Source organism: Enhydra lutris, unplaced genomic scaffold (assembly GCF_002288905.1).
Source record: "Enhydra lutris kenyoni isolate GAN:26980312 unplaced genomic scaffold, ASM228890v2 scaffoldscaffold33, whole genome shotgun sequence".
Taxonomy (NCBI): Eukaryota; Metazoa; Chordata; class Mammalia; order Carnivora; family Mustelidae; genus Enhydra; species Enhydra lutris.
This window is the reverse complement of record NW_019154117.1, coordinates 10,115,018-10,140,209: the sequence shown is the minus strand read 5'-3', so window position 1 is coordinate 10,140,209 and position 25,192 is coordinate 10,115,018. Positions and strand designations below refer to the sequence as shown.

Below are 25,192 nucleotides of genomic sequence, written 5' to 3'. Positions count from 1 at the left end.
ATCCATTCATGACGTTGTTCATTTATTTGCTCCCCGCTGAGCAGGGAGGCCAATGCGGGACCCAATCCCAGGACCCTTGGATCATGACCTAAGCCGAAGGCAGACGCTCACCCAACAGAGACACCCAGGCGCCCCAAGAGTGCTCCTTCTAAAACTTATGACCATCAGGCCACTTCTATCCTCAAAGTCCTGCAACGGCTCTCCATCTCTCATAATCAAAGCCAACGTCCTTCCATGGCACATGAGCAACCCCTCCTCCTCCTGCCCACTTCTCTCAGCAACTCTGAGGTCTTTCCCTTCAGTAATTCTGCTCCAGCCACCTCTGAGCTCCTTCCTGCTTCTCACTCTCTGTGTTGTGTAATTATTTCCTATGTCTATGGTCACCATTCCCTGTACCCTGTTAGAATGTATGCAGAACGTGTGCTCTACAAGGGCGTGAGTCTTTGTTTTATCCACTGTTGTACCCTAAGAGACGAGCCAGTATGAAGCACATAGTAGATGCTCAAGTCAAAACTGCTCAAAAAGTGAATTTCTAGTCTCTCAGCAAACTATAAGGAGCTCAGCCACGGGACTGGATTCCTTCCTCTTAAAAATATCCCGAGCCAATTGTTCCTCCATTTATCCATCTATGAATCATCATGCACGGTAAGCTCCAGCAATTATAATGTGCCCCCGCACAGGTAGCAGGGACTGAAGTGAAAGGCCGAGGCTTGGCTTATGCATATGGCAAAGAGACAAGAAACCATACAAATACAAGGTGGCCTGTTAACAGACTTGACTGAAGAAAGCCATCAACGGACCAGGGCCGGAGAGGCAGGAGCCATCAGGAAAGGCTTTCCAGAACATGTTAGTAGCTCTTGGACTAAGTTTTTTTTTTTTTTAAGATTTTTAAATTTATTTATTTGACAGACAGAGATCACAAGTATGCAGAGAGGCAGGCAGAGAGAGAGAGAGAGAGAGAGAGGTGGAAGCAGGATCCCTGCTAAGCAGAGAGCCTGATGCGGGGCTGGATCCCAGGACTCTGAGATCATGACCTGAGCCAAAGGCAGAGGCTTTAACCCACTGAGCCACCCAGGCGCCCCTTGGACTAAGTTTTGAAGGAGTTAATGAAAGAAGGTTGGTGGAGGAGGAGGAGGGAAGAGCCATTTTCAGCAGAGGACACAGCTGACCACAACACAGACAGCAGATGGGAGCAGGCAGTCCTGGGGAACCCCAGGCGGTTCAGTGTAGCTAGGGTCTTGGGACTCAGGGGACACGCGAAGGCGGGGAGGTCCTCTCTCACTCATGCTGCGTCATCCGATTTAACCCTGAAGTGGAAGGGTAGTTATTCATGTCGCATTTCAGGTTTGTATTTTAGAAATATCTGGTAGGAAGCAGCGTGGTAAGATGGGGCCCTGAGAAAAACTGTACAGACAGGTATGGAATTTTGATTCAGAGTTGGAAACCTAGTATAAACTGTATGATAAAGAGCTCCAAGAATTGTTAACTTTTGACCCAAGGTAATGTGACAAGGATCATCATCATCATTATCTTTTACTGTGTTTTCAGAAGACTCTTAAGAAGAGGACATTGAAAGAAAGATGCCGTAAGCACATCCCGATTCAACTCCCAAATCCCAAAAGAAGTGGAACACAGAGAGTAAAAAAGGTCCACAAAGAAAACCAACATCATTGTCACTCTTGAGTCCACAAGGAGCTCACAAGGGCCCAAGAGAGGGCTCCCATGCTGAAAGAAATACCCAGTCCCCCCATCACCTGCCCACTGCCGTGCCCTTTGGAACATCTCAGAGTTTTCTTTTCAGAAGATCCCAACATCAATGGCTACTTGGCACTCTAGAGCTCCAGTAATCCCCCGGCTACTCCAACAGTAAAACTGATCTTTCTCCTTCAAGCAAGGGGGAGGGATTCCCTGAATCACAGGCATGGTCACCTCAACCAACCACTCTGCTTTTCAAGGGCACAAAAGATCTTTCTCAATTGTCCTCTTTCACAACATGCCTTGCTAGCCAAGCCCTAGATGTTAGTTTGGCTTGAAGACCCATTGTAGGTGACTGGAAAAGAACCAGAGCCACCTCTGGCGTCGATACAAAACGAAGCTTTTGTAGGACAGTAAGAGCAATAGGTTCTCTGTTTTCCAGTTTCAGCCCTACTGGCCAAGAGTCTGTCAATGAGTGAATTTCATGTCTCCCTAAATACTTACTCCAGAAGTTCAAAAAAGAGAAACAGATTTCAGGCACCGTGGGATCCTAGAACTATACCCATTTCTGTTTTAGGGTAGCACTTGGAATTAGGAGGGGGAAAACGAGAGGAAAGCTGAAATGGGAAGAAAGCTAAATATGGCTCCAAGCACACAGATCAAGGTTCATAAAGTAGGTCGGGCGTGTGTGTGTCTGCGTGCGTGAACACAGGCACGTGTGTGTCATACATGCATAAAACTTGAGTACTTGATGTTATCTGTTTAAACTCACCACGTTATAAAATTATTTCCACAAGCTATAGAGCTACAAGTACCCTTTGAAGTAATTTTTCAGTTACTGTTGAACTTCTAAAATGATAACTAACCCTTTGGAACAAATTGTGCCTTTTGATGCTTTGTTTCAAAATGTCTAATGGAGGAACATGACACTGTGAAACCTGAAGTCTAAGCACAAATTCGAAAATGTACTCAAAGGGAAGTTCTCCTTTTTGGGTCCTTTCATTCAACAGTGAAGTGATTTTTCTAAGAGGTAAAGGTAAAAAAATAATAAAGTTTCTCAGAGATTGCTCAATTGTTCTGCATTTAAATCTCTGCCCTCTGGGGAGAGTTCTTGTAGAAAAAGAAGGCAAGGTTGTTATTAGGCAATAAAACGTTTTGGGATCCTTGTTTAAATCCTGCTGATCTTTTGCCTCTAAAAAAAGATACATTTTTCCCCATTCGGTAGGTTGTCATTTTGTTGACGGCTTCCTTTGGAGGTACAAAAGCTTTTTATTTGATATAGTCCTGAGAGTTTATTTTTGCTTTTGTTTCCCTTGCCTAAGGAGACAAATTTTAGAGAAAAATGTTTCTACGGTTGATGTCGAAGAGCTTACTGCCCATGGTGTCTTTTTTGGTTTGCAAATGATATAGCTGATAAGGGGTTAATATGAAAAATATATAAAATAAATAATTCATATATAATATATAAATATACTATTATAATTATAATTTAATTACATATAATTATATATAATTTATATATAATTTAATATATAATTATATGTTTATATTTTTATATATGTATAATATATGTATAAATATATATTTATATATGTTTATATATAAACATATATTATATGGGTTATATTATAAATTATAATTATATTAAATTATATATAATTATATTTTATACATTTATTAATATATATATTATATATCAAAATATAAACAATTCAACACCCAAATAACATATAATCTGATTTAAAAATGGGCAGAGGACCTGAACATGGGGCGCCTGGGTGGCTCAGTGGGTTAAGCCTCTGCCTTCGGCTCAGGTCATGATCCCAGGGTCCTGGGATTGAGCCCCACACTGGGCTCTCTGCTCAGTGGGGAGCCTGTTTCCCCTCTCTCTCTGCCTGCCTCTCTGCCTACTTGTGATCTCTGTCAAAGAAAGAAATAAAATCTTAAAAAAAATTTTTTAAAAATAAATACAAATGGCCAGAGGTCCTGAACAGACATTTCTCCGAAGCAGACAAACGGCCAACCGGCAAATGAAAAGATGTTCAACATCACTCATCATCAGGAAACTGGAAAACAGAACCACGACAAGGTATCACTTTACAGCTGTCAGAACGGCTAGAATCAAAAAGACAAGATAATAGTGTCGGCCAGGAGGTGGAGAAAGAGGAACCCTCGTGCACAGCTGGTGGGAACGCAAACTGGTGCAGTCACTGTGGAAAACAGTATGGAGGTTCCTCAAACTTAAAATTAGAATTATAATCCAGGAATTCCACCACTGGGTGTTGACCCAAAGAAAACGAAAACACTAACTGGAAAGGATATATGTACCCCTACGTTTATTCCAGCACTGTTTACAGAAACCAAGATAAATGGAAACAATCCAAGTGTCCACCAGTAGAAGAACGGATAAGAAAGCTGTGGTACGTACAGCCGCAGAAAGGAATGAGATCTTGCATCTGCAATGACATGGATGAACGTAGGGGTGTAACACTAAGTGAAACAAGCCAGGAAGAGAAAAATACCGCAGGGTTCCACCCGTATGTAGAATTTAAGGAACAAAACACACAAAGAAACAAACAAAGTAACAGGCTCTTACATACAGAGGGGGGAGGGGTGAACAGGGTGATGGGGATTAATGAGTACACTTATTTGATGAGCACTGAGTAATGCACAGACTTGGTGAATCATTATACTGTACTCCTGAAACTGCTACAACGCTGTATGTTACTTACACTTCAATTTAAAAAAAAAGGAAAAGAAAAATGATACATTTTAAACTTACAGGGCTTTTTTTGTGTGTTGGGGGAAGGGTCAAAATGATCTTGCCTGTGTTTCCCTAGGAATGGACAATCTCAAGACAACCAAGGACACTGTATAACTCAAATATAACAAGGCATATATATGTGGTTTTTTTTCAAAGAAAAGAATCTAAAATTTGTGGTTTTAGATTTCTTATTTCAAATAGCAAGTCAGTTTGAAAATATGTAAACCATAATTTCTTTCTATACCAATTTAATTTTACCTATTACTAAAGAAAATCCTCCCGAGAGCTTCCTCTAATATGAAAATAATGTCTAAAACCACCGTTCTAAATAAATATATCATTTGATTCAACATGTAAGTGGCAGCAAGAACCAGCTGGAAAAGAGACTTTATCTCAAATGAGAAAAAGAAAAAGAAAAAAAACACAAAAAGATCTAAATCCAAAAGGAAACAAAAAGTAATGGAGACTTGAGAAAACGCACTTGGTCTTCTCATGTTAAATGGAAATAATCACAGCACCTACCCCACAGGACTGTCACGAGAATTACATGAACTCATTCATACAAAGCACTGGAAATAGTATCTAGATGCTCAATTTAGTGTTTAATAAATATTAGTGCTAATTATTGTTAATTATTGTCACTGGTGATGGCTCATGTTATCAGGCCATTTTTGGCTTTCTCACTGGGGCAGGCAAACAGTCTTGAGGGGATCACAATCTTGGGAAAATCTTGGCTGTAAAGGATGGCAGCCCGATTTCACAGGGGGAACACACTGAGAAACTGCTCCAGATTTCTCAAATCCAGAAGCAAGAGAAGGTAATTACAGAGGATCCGATATGTGAAGGAAGAACTATCACCTGAGAGCGATAAGATTTGTTCTGCATCTTCCAGAGAGACAGCTTTGACCTCAGTTGTGAAAGTTACAAAGGAACGTGTCGTCTGCAAGAAAGACTCTTCAACATGGAAAACACTGACCTCATAAAAGGACAGGCTGCCCTGAAGGGTGGACAGCGTACTGTCACTGAGTGTAAATGCAGGAGCTTTGGCCTGCCAAGGGTGATCAGAAGCTTCCTTAGCCAGTCCCTGCTAGATGACTATCAGGACAACAGCCACGGTGACAAGGACGGCTGACCCTTCTATGGAAACTGCCCAGCACTGCTGGACTTTACATATACTGACCACGTCATCCTCTCCACCGCTCGGCTCCGAAGCCCGTGTTCCTAACCACCACGATCCGCTGCCTACCCGACTTCAGAAACCTGAGCAAGTTATTTATTTAGCCCCTCTCTGTGTCTGTCTCATTTGCAAAATGAGAAAAATGGCATTTATCTCCGATGGCAGTGGTAAAAAGTAAATGAAATAAATTTGTTTAGTACCTAGAAGAGTGCCTGACAATAGCAAGTACCTTATATGCAATTTCTTTTTACAGAAAGGTCATTTCAACTTTTAAGAAAAAGTTTTACTTGGATGGCAAGTTAAGGAAGGCATAAAGAATTGTCTTGGCTACAGTGAGCAATCTGATTTAATTTTTTCTATCACGTTAAGTGGGACTCATGGCTTGCTGATTTAAGATTGATTCTCTAGGGGCGCCTGGGTGGCTCCGTGGGTTAAAGCCTCTGCCTTCAGCTCAGATCATGATCCCAGGGTCCTGGGATTGAGCCCCGGATTCATTGGGCTCTCTGCTCAGCAGGAAGCCTGCTTCCTCCTCTCTCTCTGCCGGTCTCTCTGCCTACTTGTGATCTCTGTCTGTCAAATAAATAAATAAAATCTAAAAAAAAAAAAAAAAGATTGATTCTCTAATGAAACGAAACAAGCCACGAAAAAGATGGGCAAAACTGAAGCAGGAGTTCTGCATGAGATCCAGTTCTCTGTATACTTTGTCACGGCTGATCGTAAGGCCTTGAGAAAAGGGGTCTGGTCCATCACCCACTGCTGACTTCTCTTAACACCCTCAAGGCCTTGGCCAGTAACTCAGCTACACTTTCAACAGAATCTTTAATTGCTTCACACACTGGACTCAACCTAGATCTACTCAACCAATTCTTAAACCTAGGTCAATCCCATCTACTTCTTCTGCATCTGCCATCCAACCCCGCAAACGGGGCCTAGTCAAGCTTCCTCTCAACCCTGAGTCACTGCTTTACAGATTTTCAAAAGGCAACATTAAATCTTTCTTTTGCTAAAGCTTCTAAATCTACTCCCACCCACCCTCAAATACCCTAGACTACTGGGTAATTAGAAAATAGAAGCAATCAGATACAAATCCTTTCCTCTTTTCTTATACCTTCCTCCACACCCACAAGCTCCTACAAAAGCAAATCATTTCAACATGTACTGGTATCTTTGTTCAAGCCTCTTCCCCTCTCCTTTCTGCTTTCAGAGAGGGGGAAAAAAAATGCCTCTAAACCTCCTTTCTCAGGCTGACCCTTTCTTCTATTTGCAGATGCTACCCAGGAAATGCAGGTTACAACACCTTCCTTGGTTTGTTGTTTTGGAAGTTATTCCCATCTCCCACCTCTCTCTTGGATCTTCAGACTTTTTCTCACGCTCTATATACACAGTCTTAAGAAAAAAATTTTTTTCTTAGTCTTGATTCCCTCAGAAACCTTGACACTTTCTCCATCTTACTGCCAAATATCTAAGAGTGGTCCGTCTCTCGGTGTAGGTGTGTAACCAGCTGACCTAACATGATAAATCTGAGTCACTGGAAGGCATCTCAATACAGATTATTCTTGGTTACAATCAATCTTTTAAGTATGCTCAAAGGTTCTGACATCCAGCACCCATAGATTCGGTGACCATCTTTTTTTTCCATTTTCATCGTGTTTTTAACGAACACAATAAAGGAAAATAGACCACAGCGATTTGTTATACATGACAGGCTGTACTTTAGCTAAATGCTGATGTGCTTGGGGACTTCCAGCACCAAGTTCATAGCTTAGCAGTACTAAGACCTTATAACTGTTTTTTGAAGGCTAGGTCTCACATTAAGTTAAGCCCTTAAAAGTCATGACTAAAGTTACAAACAATAATACAATGTAAATGGTCTATATAAACTCTGAGAGCCTCATCTGATTTAAAATTTACCACCCATACAGAAAAATAAGCTTACAGAAATAAAGGCTTCCCTATACCTTCAGAGAAAAGGATCTGGCCACAGGACCTAAAATGGGAGAGAAGATGATGTATTCAGTAAGAAAGCAAGGGGGAGGGAGGGGCAAATGTCAGATCCCCCCAGGCCCCCTGGGCCAGAATTAGTACATTTTGGTATACCATAAACATAACAGGAAGCAAAGGAGAAGCCTTAAGCTGGACGATGGAAGGATCAGACATGTAATTTTAAAAGGATTACTTTAGTTGTTGTATGGAGAATGAATGGACACCTGACCAGAGCGTGTGAGAGGGACGCGTGAAAGGGATGAGTGGGAATTAGGCTACTTTGGAAGTCTCTGAGGGAAATGAATGGTAGCCTGCAGGCAGGGTGGCCACAGAGATGAAAAGGGGGGTAGGGTAGATTCCGGAAGAGAAAACCACTAAAACTTAGGGAAGTTACGGGGAAAGAAAAGGAAGAGAGATGTCAAGGACATGTTGGTTTCCCGAATTTATATACATATATACACGAAAATGAGGAGCAAAATAACTTGTACAATATATACTGAATTAACAAAAATTACCAATGGGAAGGGCAGATGAATTTTACATAGTAAAAGGCAGACTTCAGTTTTTACTATATAGATATCTGCATTGTTTAAATACTTTTATAATCAGCAGGTATACATTCTTTCATAGTTAAATTAACATGCAATAAAAAAGAAACAAAGCATTTGCCTGGCTGAAAAGGACAGGAATGGCATTTTCAGGGGGGAGAGAACAATCCATCCAAAGGCACAAACACATGAACGTACACGGTGTATTTAAAGAAGATCAAGGAGTTTGCAGGGTAAGAAGGAAGGATGTGTGCTCAGATAGGATGAGCAGAGTTGTAAAGTTGTTTTACAGTACGCCCAGTGAATGAAGGACCTTATTATACGCCAGGTTACAGAAAGCATTCCCTACGCTGTGGGAAATGGGGAAGCACATAAAGTTTTCAATCAAGTGTCTATTTCAGGAAGATCACTTTAGAGGCAGAGTGAAGACTGGGCCAGAGGGAGGTGGGAAAATGGACGAGATCACTTCGGCTGGAACCCAAGTTTAATCAGAGGCAAAGAACAGAGAAGGGGAGACGTCCCAGATTCACTTCAGGAGACAGGACTTAGCGATTACACTGGATGTGATAGGGTAAAGGGAAAAGTCAAAGACACTTCCCATGGTTTCTAGTTTAGAAAATCAGCTAGTGAGGACATCAATTTAGGGAATTCAAGAACAGGTTCAATGATACTGAATTTTGTTTTGGAGATGCTGAGGTTAACGTGCCTCTGGAAGCAGGTCAAGGTACCCACCAGGAAGCTGGCTATACAGGTTTGAACTGGAGGAACAAGGTCAGGACTGGAGTACATGAACCACTACCCAGAACAGAGAATTTTCAGCCTACGGACACAATCTTACCCTCGACATAATTTCATTGAATTCTTAAGGCAACTTTCAAAAGCTGACCAGTTCCATTTATTCTCATAGTTGTAAAAATTCCACATAATTGTTAAAATCTCTATAAGCAGTAACTTAGAAAGCTGGAGCTTTTTATCTTGGTCTCTCTTTATTTTATTTCTTCCCCTTCCCCTTTTGTCTGCCATTCTATCTATCTAGTAAAGGAAGATATAGGAAGCATGATATAAAAACATTTGATATTAAATATTTCTGTATTTTGTCTTAGTTGTAAAAGGCAAAGAAAGGAACATTTTACAATTCTACCTTTAATAAAATCTAAGTTAAATAATGATCTACCTATGTGACTCTCCACTGATTTTCTCTTGCAAGTCACTGACCCTTAATCAATTAGCAATCCCCAAAGCAGTCAACTCCAGCTCTGGCTTTAACTACACAGGTTCCCGCAACAATTCCACAGTTCTGTTGTTGCACACTGTCAGAAATCCAAGTCACGCTGTACCTCTGTCTAACCGATGGTGCCCTAGTTTGATGGGAGGTGGAGAGGAAGGACCTGTTGGCAAGGAAACAGCTGCTTCCTTCCTGAGCCAGGGATAACCAGGAAGGTGACAGATGGGCAGAGCAGAAAAGCAGCCAAAAGCTGCTTTGGCTCCTTGTTGGCAAGGATTTTTCACTGAGGCACAACTGGATATTTTAAAGCATATCAATGATTGAGAGACTTATCTGCCTGGGTGCTCTGATGAAGTTCAACAGGGCTTCCCACATTTTCTATCTGAGAAACTTTTAAGTTTGCAGTGGTACAAAGAACCTGGTCTCAGCCTATGTAGAATGGGCTAAGACTGCAAGGCACTGTCCCATTTTCCTTCAGGATTATACCCAAGAGAATGCACTTTCTGGTTTAAAAAATTTTTTTTCTTAAACTTTCCTGTAGTTCTATTTGCACAACTTATTAGAATTAATATTAAAATTTCATTAGAAAATGCGTTTCAGTGTTTACTTTATATAGTTAATTTAAAAAGATTTGTTGCAAACTTTCATATTTTGTTCTTTTATCATTCCCCCTCCCAGCCACTTGTGTACCCAGAAAATTAAATATCCAAGGATTCCTGGATAAAATAGACAACCACTAGATCAATATGTTATAACTAACATATTTTTTAAAAATTGCTGTAAATAGCTAAGTTCTTCGTCAAATAGAAATTAGCAATCACTGAAAAATAACATTAAAAATTAGTGTGGGCATGAAATATGGAATTTTAAAACATCAGTTTACTATGCTGATTAATTCAACATTTATATTTGCATCAGAACTTAATAATCCCATAAATAAATAGAGCTCTCAATTATTTTAAAAAATCAAGGGATAACATATGTATTTAAACATATTAGCAGCATAAAGACGTATGCTTCAACACACTTATTGGAAAACGTCTGAAAATATTACTACACTGAATTCAAGGGCATCTGCAGGAACCTGACATGAAAGTTCTATAGAGTAACAACATTTCAGGAAATTCCAAAAAAAGGAAGAGAGTCAAATAGGAAATAGCCTCAAATTAATCGACAAAGTTCAGTGCTTGCTCCGACTTGATTTTTTTCTCTCCGTTGCAAAACAAAAACAAAACAGAAAACAAACAAACAAAAAAACCGAGTCTCAGGATGGGTGGGTGAATCACTTAGATGAAAGTTCATCTACTGGAATAAATGGAGAGGCCGCTTGGGCAGGCGACACAGGAGAGTCGGTGGTAGTGCTGACTTTCGCTGGTGAGTTACACGAAGATCCCGCACTGCTGCTGTTTCCGTCGAGGGTATCCGACGATACACACACGCCAGGATCTGACAGCTGTGCAACGTCAGAAGAAAGCATGTTGGTGATGCCCTGGAAAAATCTCTTTGGCTGATACTCAGTTTCCATTTCACATTTTCTTTTCAATGGTCCAAGAACACTTGGTCTAATGCAATTGATGGGACTCTGGCTTCTCCGGGTAGTAAATCGAGTCGTTGGGCTGGGAATGGGGCTCGGAGGCAATCCGTTGCTACTCACAAAACTTTGCAAGGAGGGTGAAAAACACTGCTTCCCAATCCCCCGGGTGGGCGACGGTGCTGGTGACACCGGAATGAAATCGATGCGCTTCGGGGAGGCGGACTTCTCCACGTCGTTGTCACTCAGGCTGAAACTTTCCTCCCAGGAGTGGCTTATCTGCATTGCGTTCTGCACCTCGCGCTCGTGGACGGTCTCTCGGTTGATCAAGTCCATGCCCTCCTCCTGTTTGATCTGGTGCAAGCGGCTGCTGTGCATGCGGACGGGGGAGGCCGGCAGTAGCAGGCCGTGGCGGTTCTGGAACGTTGTGCTGTTCCGCCTGGCGCTCGGCGCCTCGGCCTGGAACACCGGCGAAGTGTCACTGAGGCCGTGGATCAGGGGGGCGCTGTTAGACCTCCTGAGGCCCCCGCCGGCGCCACTGCCGCCGCCCTCCGCCGGGCTCCCGCCAGTACCAGGAGGCAACTCCAGGTCTAGCTCCATCTTCTCCTGAGCCATGTCGGGGGCAGGGAGGCGGGGGCGGCGCTCAGAGACCTAGGACTCCCATTCCCCGCAGTCCAGGGCCAGGGCCACCGCCACCGCCGCCGCGAATCTGTCAGCGGGCTCGTCTTTTTGCGCATGCGTGCCCCTTCGCGCAGGCGCCGTGAGATCTCCCTCAACGCGGCGCCCGCTTAATGCGTAATAGTCGCCCTGCAGCCCTAGGGGGAGGGGCAAGGAGTGGTTGGGCAGCTACTCAGTCCACTTCTTCCGCAATTAGTTATCGAGCTACGAGCTCGCGGCTACGCATGTTAATAAGGTTACCATGTCCCGGAGTATGCATTTGTAAAAGGAGACCCTGAGAGGCCCACGGTGATACGGGGCTGTATGAAGGGGAGGAGAGCTTGGCCTAACCAGGGAGGGCTTCCCCGAGGAAGGGACCATCTGCTGCGATCAGGAGGAGACAAAATGGGTGCAGGATAGTGAACCGTCCAGGAAGCGGGAAGCTAGGGCCACCACTGTGGTGGCAGGCGGGAACCGGGGGTGAGGGAGGGAGTGTGGCCTGCAGTGCGGAGTGAGGGCTGCCCTGACGTGAGGTCCCGGGCAGTTCTGGCCTTTATCCTGAGAACAATGAAAACTCGGAAGGTTTTCAAGCATGAGTCTAGCAGCGACCGCAAAGCCTGCCGGCTGCCGTCTGGAGAAAAGATGGTTGGGAGATTAGAACCTACAGGGAAAAGACCAGAGGGGAGGCAGTCTTCTAGGCCAGAGGAGATGGTAATTTGCACTGAGGGGTTAGTGTGGGAGAGGAGACAACGGTAAATTTGAGAACGATTTAGATCAGGGGGAAAACCACCCTGTCACGGTTATTACTATTATTTTATTTAGATTCATATTTCTAGGACAAGCATATGTGCTCAATAATCTTCACTCGGTATAAAGGGAGGGAAACAAACAGGGCTTCACACTTTAAAAATAAAGACAATATTTAGCTCATGTAATTAATATAAACTTTGATATCTCATTAAAATGGGTTTCTGTTTATTCATGTATTGTCAAGGTTTGTTTTTTTTTTTCCCCTTATGTACTAAGCACTGCTACGAAAGAGGCCCTAATATGAGAGCATTTAATTTCTACTGAAGGGAACGAGATAGATAAATAAGCTATTTTCACATAGTGGCAAACCTTAGGAAAAAATAGGATGGTGTGATAGAGCACTACTGATACAAGGGAGGGGGCATCAGAGCTGAGATCTAACCACAAGAAGCAAGTCATGTTGACATCTGGGGGATGACTATTCTCAGCACAGAAAATAGCACCTGCTAAGAAAGCCCTAGGCAGACATGAGGTTGGTGAGTTGGCATGAGAAGAAAAAAGGGCAGCTGAAGCATAAGGGGGAGAGTGGTGTGAGGACATAGAAGAGTTTGGATCTCAGCTTAAGTGAAAAGCCACTAGGGAGTTTAAAGCCACTAGGGAGTTTAAAGCAGAAAAGTGATATTATCTGGTTTAGGTTTTAAATATCGCTTTGGCTTGGTGGGAATTAGGCTGAAAGCCGGCAAGAGTGGAAGCAAAGGGTTGGATCTGGAACCCACGGCTACAGTAGAGGCAGATGACTGGGCGAGGGCTGTAGCAGCAGTGACAGGGAGAAGTAGTGGAATCAGATGTTCTGGAAGTAGAACCAAGAGGATATGCAGATGGATTCCATTCAGATGTTGAAAGGAACAGACAATTCAAAGGCAACCCCTAGGTTTCCTAACACTCGTAGATGGTATTATCATTTACAGAGAGAGGGGGAGGAGTGGGTTTCAAAAAGTGGAAATTAAAGAGTTCTGTTGGGCAATGTTGAGTTGTAGGTGGCTATGAGATATCCAGGTGGCTGTTTGAACTGAAAGAAAGCGTGATTTTTGTTCGTCCTTCTCTTTTCGCAGCTGAAGAATGTAAGGTCCAGAGAGGCTAAGTGACATACTGTCACACACTTTGTTCAGTAGTGGGGACCTGTATTAGAATTCAGGTCTCTTGGTTCCCAGTCTATGCCTCTTTTTCCATTGTACCTCCAAGTAGCTTTTCATTTGAATTCCCTGTAAAATACAGGTCCTAATGCTATAATGTTGATTTTTCATGCCTATAATTATACAGAAACTGATTTAAGCTTTCCAAATGTCAGACACTATCCAAAGTGTTTCACATGTAGTACCTTACTTAAGTCCTCACAACAACCCTATCAGGGAGGTATTGTCCTCATTACGCAGGGGAAATGGAGATGCAGAAATGAAGCAATGTTACCAGGATAAGAGTAAAGAGCTGAATCTGGGCTTTCTGGGTCCAGAACCTGGGCACCATATTGCTTCTTCCAAGTGCAATGATGTTTTAGAACTGGGAGAAGCCACGTCCAGAGTGTTAGCTTTTTTTTTTTTTTTTTTTTTTTAATTATTGTTTTTATTTATTTGACAGAGAGACACAGCGAGAGAGGGAACACAAGCAGGGGGAGTGAGAGAGGGAGAAGCAGGCTTCCCACCACGCCGGGAGCCTGATGCGGGGCTCGATCCCAGAATCCTGGGATCATGACCCAAGCCGAAGGCAGACGCTTAACAACTGAGCCACCCAGGTGCCCCCAGAGTGTTAGCTTTTGAAGGCAACAGAACTTGAGACATGATTCGAGGCACAGAATTTTTACAGAGCGACAAGATTTTCATACAGAAGTGGTGGCATGATAATACAATAGCATATTTGCTGATACATGATGTACTCGGAGAAGAGGAGTAATGGGGAAAAACTTGGAAATGGAAGTTGGAGTGAGAAAATCTGGGCTCTGAACACCAGGCAAAAGGGCCTGTACTTAACATGTGAGGCAACAGGAAACAGTGGAAGGTTTCTGCCAAGATGAATGACACCAGGAGAACTACACTTTAGGACCTGCCAGGCAGCTCAAGGATGGAGTGAGGTGGGAGAACGGAAGCGGAAATAATCAACACCTATGACCTTCCAGGTACTTTAAATACTCCATTGTCCCACTTAGTCCACACTACAATCCTATAAATTAGTTATGCTCATTCTGCAGAGGGACAACGGAGGTTCAAAAATTGCAAAAGGTGAGGGGCGCCTTGGTGGCACAGTTGGTAAAGCATCCAACTCTTGGTTTTGGCCCAGGTCATGATCTGAGTTGTGAGACTGAGCCCTGTGTGCTTAAGACTCTCTCAACCTCTCCCTTAACATTTTGCAAAAGGCCCTACAACGATGTGGAAGAACAAAGAGCTGAACTGATCTGAATCAAGGTCCCACTTCAAAACCTGCATTATTTTTGCTGCCTTTCCCACAGATTGGAGAAGGAGAAACTATGGCTAACTGGGAGACGAAAGCAAGGTCTAAGCTCAAGTTGGGAATGGCAGAAAAAGGAGACGGATTTGAGAGACGGGAAGCTATCGACAGTACCTGACTCCCTGTGTTTCCAGAGGATGGAGAGAGTGGCGTCACAAATGACAAGTTCAAATAGGAGTGGCTCAAAGAATGTTAATTAAATAAAAAGAGGAGACAGAAAAGAGCTTTCAGAAGGAAATATTAGAGAAACAGAAAAAAGCATTAAATTCAGAAATTTTAATAGTCACAGCATATTGCTGATTTGCATATTATTGAATTATTACTAATGTGGCTCAAATGTGCCAACACTGTTCATCCATGTCTGGAGAATACAACTATTATCTTTACTAATAAAACACAGAGATAGTGGTAAGTCCACAAAATTAAACATCTGCACCCTTGGGCTCTCGCCTGAACACACCTATGAGCGATCTTCACTCATTTCCTTGTTTCTGCCTCTCTCTATAGGTCAGTTCTCCAACCAGTCTTCAAGGTATTCCTGGAAGGAAAGATTTGAATAGAACCTCTCAGTGGATTCCCACTCAGAAAGTCAATGTCATTGCCACGGTCTGTACAGCCCTATCTGATCTGGGTCCCTGCTGTCCCTCTGACCCCACCTCCAAATACTGCCCCCCTCTCTGCCTTCCCTCCGACTGGGAAGAGGCCCCTTCCTGCCCTTCGGCCCATGGGGCATGCTCCCCCCTCCACCTGGCTTTCTCTTCTTCCGGTGGACGTCCACGTGCTCCATCCCATCAGGTCTCTACGCAAATGTCACCAACTGAGAGGTTTTCCCCAACCTTCCCTTATAAAAAGCAGCAGTAGTTCCCGACACCAAGCCGACACTCATTCCCATGCCCCTTACACCATCTTTATTTTCCTCTAGAGCGCCAAATGACCCATACGTATGTATCGTTTTCTTGCCTCTTATCCTCAAGAAGGTCAGCTCCGTAAGAACGAGGCCTTTGCTTTGTTTCCTGCTGTGTGCCTAGCATCCAGACCAGGGCCCAGGCCACAGGACTCAGTAAGCAACTGTACCACCGTGCAAATGAGTGATTGACGACTGAACGGACTAGCACAGCTTCGTCCAGACAGAAGAAAACTCTGTTATTGGAAAATCCAGCTCAACAAGCTTTTCTACACTGATTCTACATACTTTTCACTTTGACGATTCCTTGTCTTTTATCAAGATTATTATTAAAGTGCCCTCCAGACCACACTTGTCGATCACCTGACCTAACCGTTATGTCAACGAGGAAACCAAAGCCCTAAGTTTCCACTCCTTTTCAATCATATGTGGATACACTCCTGATAGAATTAAAATGCTCAGTGCTGAGGATTCTAAGCAGTGTTTAATGTATTTAGTTACTGCTTCCTCTCAAAGGAATAAAGGATAAATGAGAGAAAACAGCAGCCATAAATCGCAATTCAGCCTGTTGCAAATGAATAATGCCAGAGGCAGGATTCAGGAGATTGTCCCTGAGTCAATTCATCCTTCTGGTTTCACTCTGGGCAGGAATTAAATACCACACTTAGACAGTTGATATTCGTGCTCACTCCTGAGTCATAAAAGCAGATTTCTATTCAATAGTTAAGCTTTATTGTGATTAATATTACATTTTATTAAGCTAACAGATGGTTCCCTTTTAATTCCTAGGGGCAGTTTTTCACTATTAAAGTCCCAAACAGGGGCGCCTGGGTGGCTCAGTGGGTTAAAGCCTCTGCCTTCGGCTCAGGTCATGATCCCAGGGTCCTGGGATCGAGCCCCACATCGGGAAGGGAGCCTGCTTCCCTTCCTCTCTCTATACCTGCCTCTCTGCCTACTTGTGATCTCTGCCTGTCAAAAACAAAAACAAAAACAAAAACAAAAACAAAAACCTCCCAAGCATATGGCAAGGCAAACACCCACCTCTGAATCCACCCATATGAATGTGAAATACAAACATGTGTGTATATACACTCTTAATGGACTGACAAATAGTTCAACATCCCACCGTAACCAGCATCACCGATCTAAAATAAAAATATGGCAGAAGAAAACTGGACTTTCATAGTATGGGAACTTAGCATCGACTAGTTCAACTGCTTAGGAAAAATGTCTGGCGGTACCTACCAGAAGAAAATATATGTATGCTCTCTGGTTCAGCAATTCCACTCCTGGGTATAGACCCAAGATAAACACCTGCTTCTGTGTCCTTAAAGACATGTCCAAGAATGCTCCTTGCATTATTATTTGTACTAGCCCCTAATTGGGAACAACCCACATGTCCATAAACAGTAAATAATACTATGGAATTTTTATTTAACAACATGAATGAGTTACAGAATAATGTTGCAAGAAAGAAATCAAACACAAGAGTTAGATAATCTGTGACTCCATTTTCATGAAGTTCAAGAACAGCCTAAATCACTCTAGGGTGGTAGAAGCCAAAATAATTGTTACCGTTGGGACAACTGACTGGGAGGGCACAGGAAATGTTCCATGTCCTGATCTGGGGGCTGGTTACACGGGAAAACACACGTGTGAAAATTCGTTAAACTAAATACTTGAAAATTACACACCGCATTATAAAAGGAATTAGACTTCAAAATGTTATTGATACAGAAAAAGAGAACAGGAACTTGAAATATAAATGGAAGACAGAAGAGAGTAAGAATAGTTCAACTGAAAGGAAGTTGTTTTGTTCAAACACGAATCATGAGCCTAAACTGGAATGCTCATCTTCCAAATCTCTCTGACACACGACAGTATGAGTGGAAGAACAGCTTGTTGGCCTTGCCAGCCCAGAGAATGGACACAGAAGTACGTGTACACACACACACACACACACTCCTCAAGTGACATTTCACTCGGGCCGAAAATACCAACAGACTCCAGCCACCTCACATAATCTCCAGATACTTGTCTGAGGCTGGTTACAGGTCACCAACAGAACCACCAGCTCTCCTTGATCCTGTTCCCAAAGCATCCTCAACGTTCGTTATTTCTAAGAAGGCATGAAGGAGGAAAGGAAGCCCATTTCATAACCTTTGATTTTCTCAACTTTGTATGTGTTCAGTCAGTGTTGGCTCCACAATGTTCTCCTAGCATCATGCATGAAATCGAACAGTTAAAGTAAATGGAGTCAACCTGGAGATTCACAGACCTGTACCCCTGGGGATAAAAATATATTATATGTTTATAAAAAATAAAATTAAAAAAAAATAAAATAAAAAAATAAAAAATAAAAAAAAAAAAGTAAATGGAGTCAAGGAACTCAGCGGGGGCTGTTACCAGGTACAGAAAGAATGAGAACTATGCCTAAGGACACGATTTTGGCCATAAGGAACTAATTTAATTATCCTGATCAAAGAAAAACAAGATGATATCAGAAACTTACCAACCATTCACTCTCCAACTACTGTGAGCCCGCTACATTATAGATCCTCTCTGAGGTTATTTACCCTCAAGGATCCTTCTTCTAACTCTTAGAACTTTAAAGCAACAGCAAGGATTAGAAAATCAGAGGAGAAGTTTACTCTGGAACTCGTGACCCCTCTCACTGTTCATTTCTCATGACCGCTGAAGGCTATCAGCCCACTTGCACGGAGCCACGCCCACCATATGGAGATGGGCCACATGGTAAAAAGGCGCCTCAAAGCCCCAACAGAAGTTCACAGCCTAGGCCCTCAGCAAAGTTCAAGTCAACATGTAAATGTGAGTTGTAGTTACTCTGTTCAATTTTCTCAAAGGAGAGTATCGGGGAACATACTAAAAAGAGCCACCCGGCCCCCATTCTTTACTGCATGAAGTCTTTCCATAGCAGAGAAAAATGAGTTGATATCATTCGTTCCTCACTGGTTTTATATATCTGAGGCAGCATTCACTTTGTGGTGCCTTCACTTTGGCATTGAACTTCTCGTAGGCCACAGACCAAGGTAATCACTGATATCCCGTTCTGTGGCTACCTGCTTCTCTCTGCCGGCTTGCCATCTTTCCCTAGCAGGACTGATCCACCTGGCAAGAAGGAAAAACTAACTCATGGCTTTATGGATAATGGATAAAGTTAACTTTAAAACATGTGAAGGCTACAAATCTAGTTGGACTGATATGCGGGCCTTCTAGTTGGATGTCTCAGAAGCCTCTATTAGGGCTCAAGAAATGAGTACACAGCAGGACCATAGCGAAAGGAAAGAAATAAAGAAAGAAAGAAAGAAAGAAAGAAAGAAAGAAAGAAAGAAAGAAAGAAAGAAAGAAAGAAAGAAAGAAAGAAAGAAGAGAAAGAAAGAAGGGAAGGAAGGAAGGAAAAGAAAAGAAAAGAAAAGAAAAGAAAAGAAAAGAAAAAGAAAAAAGAGGAATCGAACTCGAGTCAGACTATCATACTTCTTGCACTGTGACCTTGGACCTTGGACAAACCCGTCAACCTCTCTGGGCTTATCTCATTTATGAAGAGGGGACACAACCTCTTTATGAGGATCAAATGGCCTGATGTCATATTAAGCCTTATAAACATTAGAAGGCCCTGTACAAACAGGTTTCTCTGTATTAAGATCCTCCGTGCTGGAATGCCTAGGTGGTTCAGTCAGTTAGGCATCTGCTTTTGGCTCAAGTCACGATCCCAGAGTCCTGGGATCAAGTCCCACATTGGGCTCCCTGCTCAGTGGGGAGCCTGCTTCTCCCTCTCCCGTTTGCACTCTCTCTTTAAAAAAAAAAAAAATCCTCAGTGCCATGATCAGAAAATGATCTTCCCCACTTTTCCACTCCTCTCACCAGAGGGCATCCTTGTTTTCTTGCTTTTAGTTTGATTCTGTGAAAGAAAATTCTCTCTTCCATCTTCTTCCCTGAGACCATAGTACTCTTTAGAGACATACATGTTCTGGGGTTTAAAAAAGTATGAATGAAAGGTTCATATGCGGGTCACAGTTCCTGACAAAGAAAAACAAGAACAGACTTCCTTTCTAAGAATTTTACTGAAATCTGAGAAGAGATGGACCGCACAGGGGTAGAAAGGCCATCGGTAAGTAAAAATGTGGCTGGATCAGTGAATGCTATTCCCAACAGCAAGCCATTTGTTAATCCCCAAAGACAGGAGCTACCCTCCCTGGTCGTGCTGAACTTTTCAATGGGAACTAATCCCAGAGGCTTATTCTTATTTATTCATTTTAAACCCTGTTTTGAATTACTGCTGCCATGCTACTGCCCTTCCCTGGTATCTAATAAACTGCCCAGGGACACATATTGGGCTATGCCTGACAAGTGGAACACAGCCTCTTTCAGACAAAACAAGCAGAGTAAAAGGGAATGGACTGGAGAAACATTCAAGAAGCTTCAATGGTCCCCATTCCTTAAGATGTGTTTTTTCCTCCAGGTAGCTGACACCCAGAGGAATGTTTTGAGGAACAGGACAAATGTTCCACGCAAGTTGGAAGCTGGACCTAAAGACTGGTAAGAAACATGCTTAAGGGACTTTTTGGGGGGGGGGGGCGCTTCAGAGGGTGGCCACTGCACAGCCAAGAGTTCCTTACCCTCTCTGACACTTGAAGACAGCAAGGTTTAATACTAGTCAGGGCAGTTCATGATTTGTTCTCCTCTTTTTACCCACTGTCCCTCAAGCTAAATAGGACAAGCAAATGCAACGAAAAAGAACATGTACTAAGAATGGGGGTGCTTTAATTCCTCCCGGATTACACTGGCTAATTTCTTTTCTTTTCTTTTTTTTATTATTTATTTCTTTTCAGTGTAACAGAATTCATTGTTTATGCACCACACTGGCTAATTTCTAATCCAAATGTAAGAAAAGTTCCATTTGTTAGTACGAAGTCTATTTTTACCACCCATGGAATTTAGCCTTCAGAAAGTTCCTACTCATTAGGAAATGGTACAGATTTTTCTTTTACCCTCTCCTCTTGAAAACCAAAAGCCTAAGACAGACTTCTTCTGCCTTTACAATTAAGATGCTTTCCACCAATGTTTTCATTATTCCCGTCATCAGATAATAGAGACTTATGTTAAGACACGTGTGCCAGGTCCTTACAAAACTTGTAAGTACTGTGCGTGTATAAACTTGTTCAGTCCCTGCACCAAGTCTAGCTCATGATCTTCATTTTACAGAGGTTTTAGAGAAGTTGCCTGCAGTGACATAACTAGGTAAGTGGTAGAGGAACTGGAGCCCAGAGGTGAGCTCTTCATCATCTCACCTATTGCTCCTCAAGAAATACACTTGGATTCCTCACACCTGCCACATTCATGGTGCTCCAGGGTATCTTCCAATTCAGTGGACCGGACATGTACAGGGTAATAATTCTGTTTATCTGAAGGTCAGATGAGGGTTCCATATAACTACATGAGCTTACAGATACCAGTGAGGTTACGAAATCAGGCAGATAATCAATGCCCTTTTGTCCCAAGAGAGTCATGACACCCAATGCAAAGGGTTATAATCACAGAATGATCAGAAGAAAGCTTTAGCAATGACCCACATTAGAGGCATCTGGGTGGGTCTAGCCTTAATTTTGGCTCAACTCTTGATCTCAGGATTGTGAGATCAAGCCCCACGTCATGCTCTGCACTGAGTGTGGAGTCTGCCTGAGATTCTGTCTCTCTCCCTGCCCCTCCGCACCTTCTGTCTCTCTCAAGTAACTAAATATATCTTTGGGGGGTGGGGAATGACACACACTAAACTTGACCGGCCAGTCCACTAAGGTTCAGGGAGAACCAATGATTTCTTTGAGTTCAAAAAGGCACTGGGACAGAGGAAGGATGCTTTATTAAATCTGTACAGACTGGGGCGCCTGGGTGGCTCAATAGGTTAAAGCCTCTGCCTTCGGCTCAGATCATGATCCCAGGGTCCTGGGATCGAGCCCCACATCAGGCTCTCTGCTCAGCGGGGAGCCTGCCTCTCCCTCTCTCTCTGCCTGCCTCTCTGCCTACTTGTGATTTGTCAAATAAATAAATAAAATCTTTTAAAAAAATCTGTATAGACTGCTTTGTGATATTTGCTCCATAGGTTCCCCTTTCACTTTCTCAGCAACGGCATCCACTTCCCTGGTTTTAACTACACCTGATGTGCTGACATCACTCATATTTCTATTCCTAGACACAGCTGACCCATCTTGAGCCTGGAATCTGCAGCCATCTACGAGGCATTGCCACTTGAGGTTCCATAGGACCTTCAGACTTGTCGGTGAACAAACTCACTTTTCCCTGCCCCAGATCCCCTAGTCCTGAGAATGAACGACACAACCACCTCCCCAAACAACCAAGTCAAATCTCAACATCATCTAGACCTCTCCTCTCCTTCCTGTCTCTCTCATCCCGGTACTTCTTTAACATCTGGTGCCTTTCTATCCCGCCCTTGTTACTAAAGCACAGGGTCCCATCCCCCGCTCCAGGACTACCATCTTAACACCAGTGAGTCTTGGTCAGTTAGGATGGCTCCAATCTTACTCAGTTTGCATCAACATCGCCGGAGTGGATTTTCTGAAACTATCTTGTCAAGGTACTTACAGCCCCCCTTCTTCTTGCTCAAATTCTGCCACTGATGTTCCCAGCAGGGCCACAGGACAGACAAGCAGACTACAGAGAGAAAGGCACACTGAAGAGAGGACAGAGGCAGCTAACCCTAATATCTCCCCAGATTTCTCTAAAGCTTTACTCCCTTTGAGCCAAAAGTGCTATAATGCAGTTCTGAAGAATGGGGGCTCTGAAATCAGAAAACCTGCATTTACATCGTGACTGTAACTTACAAATGTGTGACCTTCGGGATCAAGTTACTTACCCCCCTTGAGCTTCTGCTTTCTTACTGAAAAAGTGAGAATCAGAGTTGCTCTGTCAACTGATTCTTGGGAATGTCCAGATCGCATGCACGGAGCTCTTAGATCAGAGCCAGACACGAATGAGACTTCTCAAAAGAGGTCCTGGAACCATAACCAGAACATCTTAACTAGACTGTGGTCTCACTTCTCTTTCTTGGGTACCAACCACGCAGCCAGCAACTCACCCAGTATTGACTGAGCGCTAGAACTGTCTGCGGTTCGATCTGAAGACGGAACCAACATTGCTAACGAAGCTTCTCGGCCAGAACCCCGAGATTTCACATTTCTTTGTGCCACAAAATACTTCCTCGGAGTCTGGTATGATGAAGGTTCCGTAGAGAGTATGACAGAGATGAACAAGACCCCAGGGGAGGTGAGAGTCCAGGAAGGAGGGAAGCTGCAAATTATTAACTATCATATAGGCAAGATCTTCCATTCTCAGCCTTCAGGGAGCATCAGAATCGTCTGTGGAATTTTGAAAACAAACGCAACAGAGTCCCAGTCCAGAAAATCCATTTCAATAGGGCCTGGAGCAGGGTAGGGTAATTTTCATTAAAAAAAAGAAAATTACCCCCCGCCAAGTGAATCCAAGGCGCTCCAGAGGTTGGAAACTACTGGGAGAGAAGTAGGAGAGCATCTGTCCTGCTCAGAAGTACGTACTCAAATATGAGTAGTTTTGAAGATGAGGAGATTGCTTTCAGCTGAGAAGAAGAACAGACGGTCTATGAAGAGAGTCTGGTTTAACTTGCTTAACTTGGAGCATGAGAAGCCATCTTAAAATAGGACCCATGGATTAGGAAGAGCTTTGAGAATTTTTGTTTTTCTATTACCTGGATTCCTTCCTCTCCCAGTTTTGACCCAGAGAGCTCAGAACCTCAGTGAGATGGCCAAAGGCAGGGGAAGAGAGAACCGCACCCTCTTCAGGAGCCCAGCTCAAACCGCAGGCAGCAGACCCTCACCCAGGGAGGAGGGCAGCTGACCTGAACTGGCAAGGCACCCAACATCTGACATGCCAGCTGAAGACAGTGACTTAAAGTGACAGGAGGACATTTTACTGCCTAAGAGTGAGCTGAGAGGTTCCTGAGTTTTACACTCAGAAGAGCAGACCTTTCTCCATTGAATAAATTTGCACTGAGAGGCAAAAATAAAGAGTTCTACTCACATCCCACGAGTGCTGCTTGGTACCCATGGGACATCTGACACCTGTCACATGTGGCAGAAATGCTCAAGAATTTAAGGATTGTGGGGGAGTTTCTCATGTCTGGGAAACACCTGGTGACCCTGGAGAGAGGACGCAGGTAGAGAGAGAGAGAGAGGGCATACAGAAAAAAAGCAGATGGGAAGAGCTGGGCCCCAGGGGAGATGGTAACAAACTGGGGGTGTGTGTGTGTGGGGCAACCAAACAGACTAAGCTTTGGAAAACTTGGCTGATTCAGATTGAGAGAACGTTTTTCAAGTTCTGACTGGGTGCCTGGTGCTTTCGTGTAGACTGAGAGGAAAACAAGCAATAAAATGTCACCAACGACGTGTCACGGGAAGGTTCTTAAGATACGGGACTTTCTGAAACTTTTTTTTTTTCCTCTCCAGAGAAAAGAGGAGCTAAGAATGGTTAAGAAATGGTTAAGATGGTTAAGAAAAATGTAGATGGTATTAAAAAAAAAAAACTGAGAGGAAAAGCCCTCAAGTGGATGAGGAGATGGAACTGAGGGTGTCAAGAATAGGTTATAAGTATTTATTTAAAGTCTATTAAATAACCTTTAGCTTCAGATCAGTCAGATCTGGGGAAATTATATCCTTCTTCACAAAGAAGAGCTACGGTTTCAGAGAGCCACACTTTTCACTGGCTCCATGACTGACAACACAAAAACTTCCACTTTACTTCAGAAAAAAATGGAGGTAAAAGGCAATTAATGGTGTTGCTTTGAGAATACTTAACTTATCTGGCCACCAGACACAGAATATAAGCTGGAAAAAGCCCCACAGCGTACGTAAATGGTGGTGAAAGCCTGGTCCATTTTCCCTAATTTGCTTTAGGGATGTATGAAATCTAAAGGCTCAATGCACCTTAATGATGTGTCAAAGAAGAGAAAGGTCACCCTGGCCCCAAAGGGATTCTGCACATATTCCAGAACCCAGAAGGCAGAATGTTGCGGAAGAGGTGGCCCGTGGCCAGTTCCCCACCAATATGAACCCTCCAGCTGGTATTTAAAAAAAAAATAACAATTTTTCAATGTTAAAACTATGATGGCGGAATCAGGGATGTATTCTTGGGTATGAACAAGCTGTGTATTTAATGAAACAAATATTTTACAAGTTGTTCAATTGCTTCTTCCATCATGTTTCCTAACACAGTGACCAGTCGACTCCTATGGACACTGCTTCACCACTAAGAACCTAGTTGGCCCTGTTACCTCTCTTGAGTTTATGAGCAACACCGGGAGACCTAACTGAATGCTTCTAAGGGCAGACAGATGGAGAGGTATCACCAAGATAAACAGCATTGCACTTAGCAGACTGGAGAGCCCTTGGGCAT

At 43.2% G+C, this 25,192-nt stretch overlaps 2 protein-coding genes across 3 annotated transcripts in view; both read right to left on the bottom strand.

Annotated features, from left to right (window-relative positions):
- The window catches only part of LOC111153502 (phosphatidylinositol-4-phosphate 5-kinase type 1 beta), a 277,329-nt gene that overhangs the window by 187,468 nt on the left and 64,669 nt on the right, over positions 1–25,192 (bottom strand). The gene's annotated exons all lie outside the window — the stretch shown is intronic.
- On the bottom strand, positions 10,244–12,802 carry LOC111153503 (family with sequence similarity 122A). The gene is given in 2 exon segments (XM_022512564.1): positions 10,244–11,561; positions 11,564–12,802. Coding segments are annotated over 2 exon segments (984 nt in total). The 5' UTR covers positions 11,661–12,802; the 3' UTR covers positions 10,244–10,674.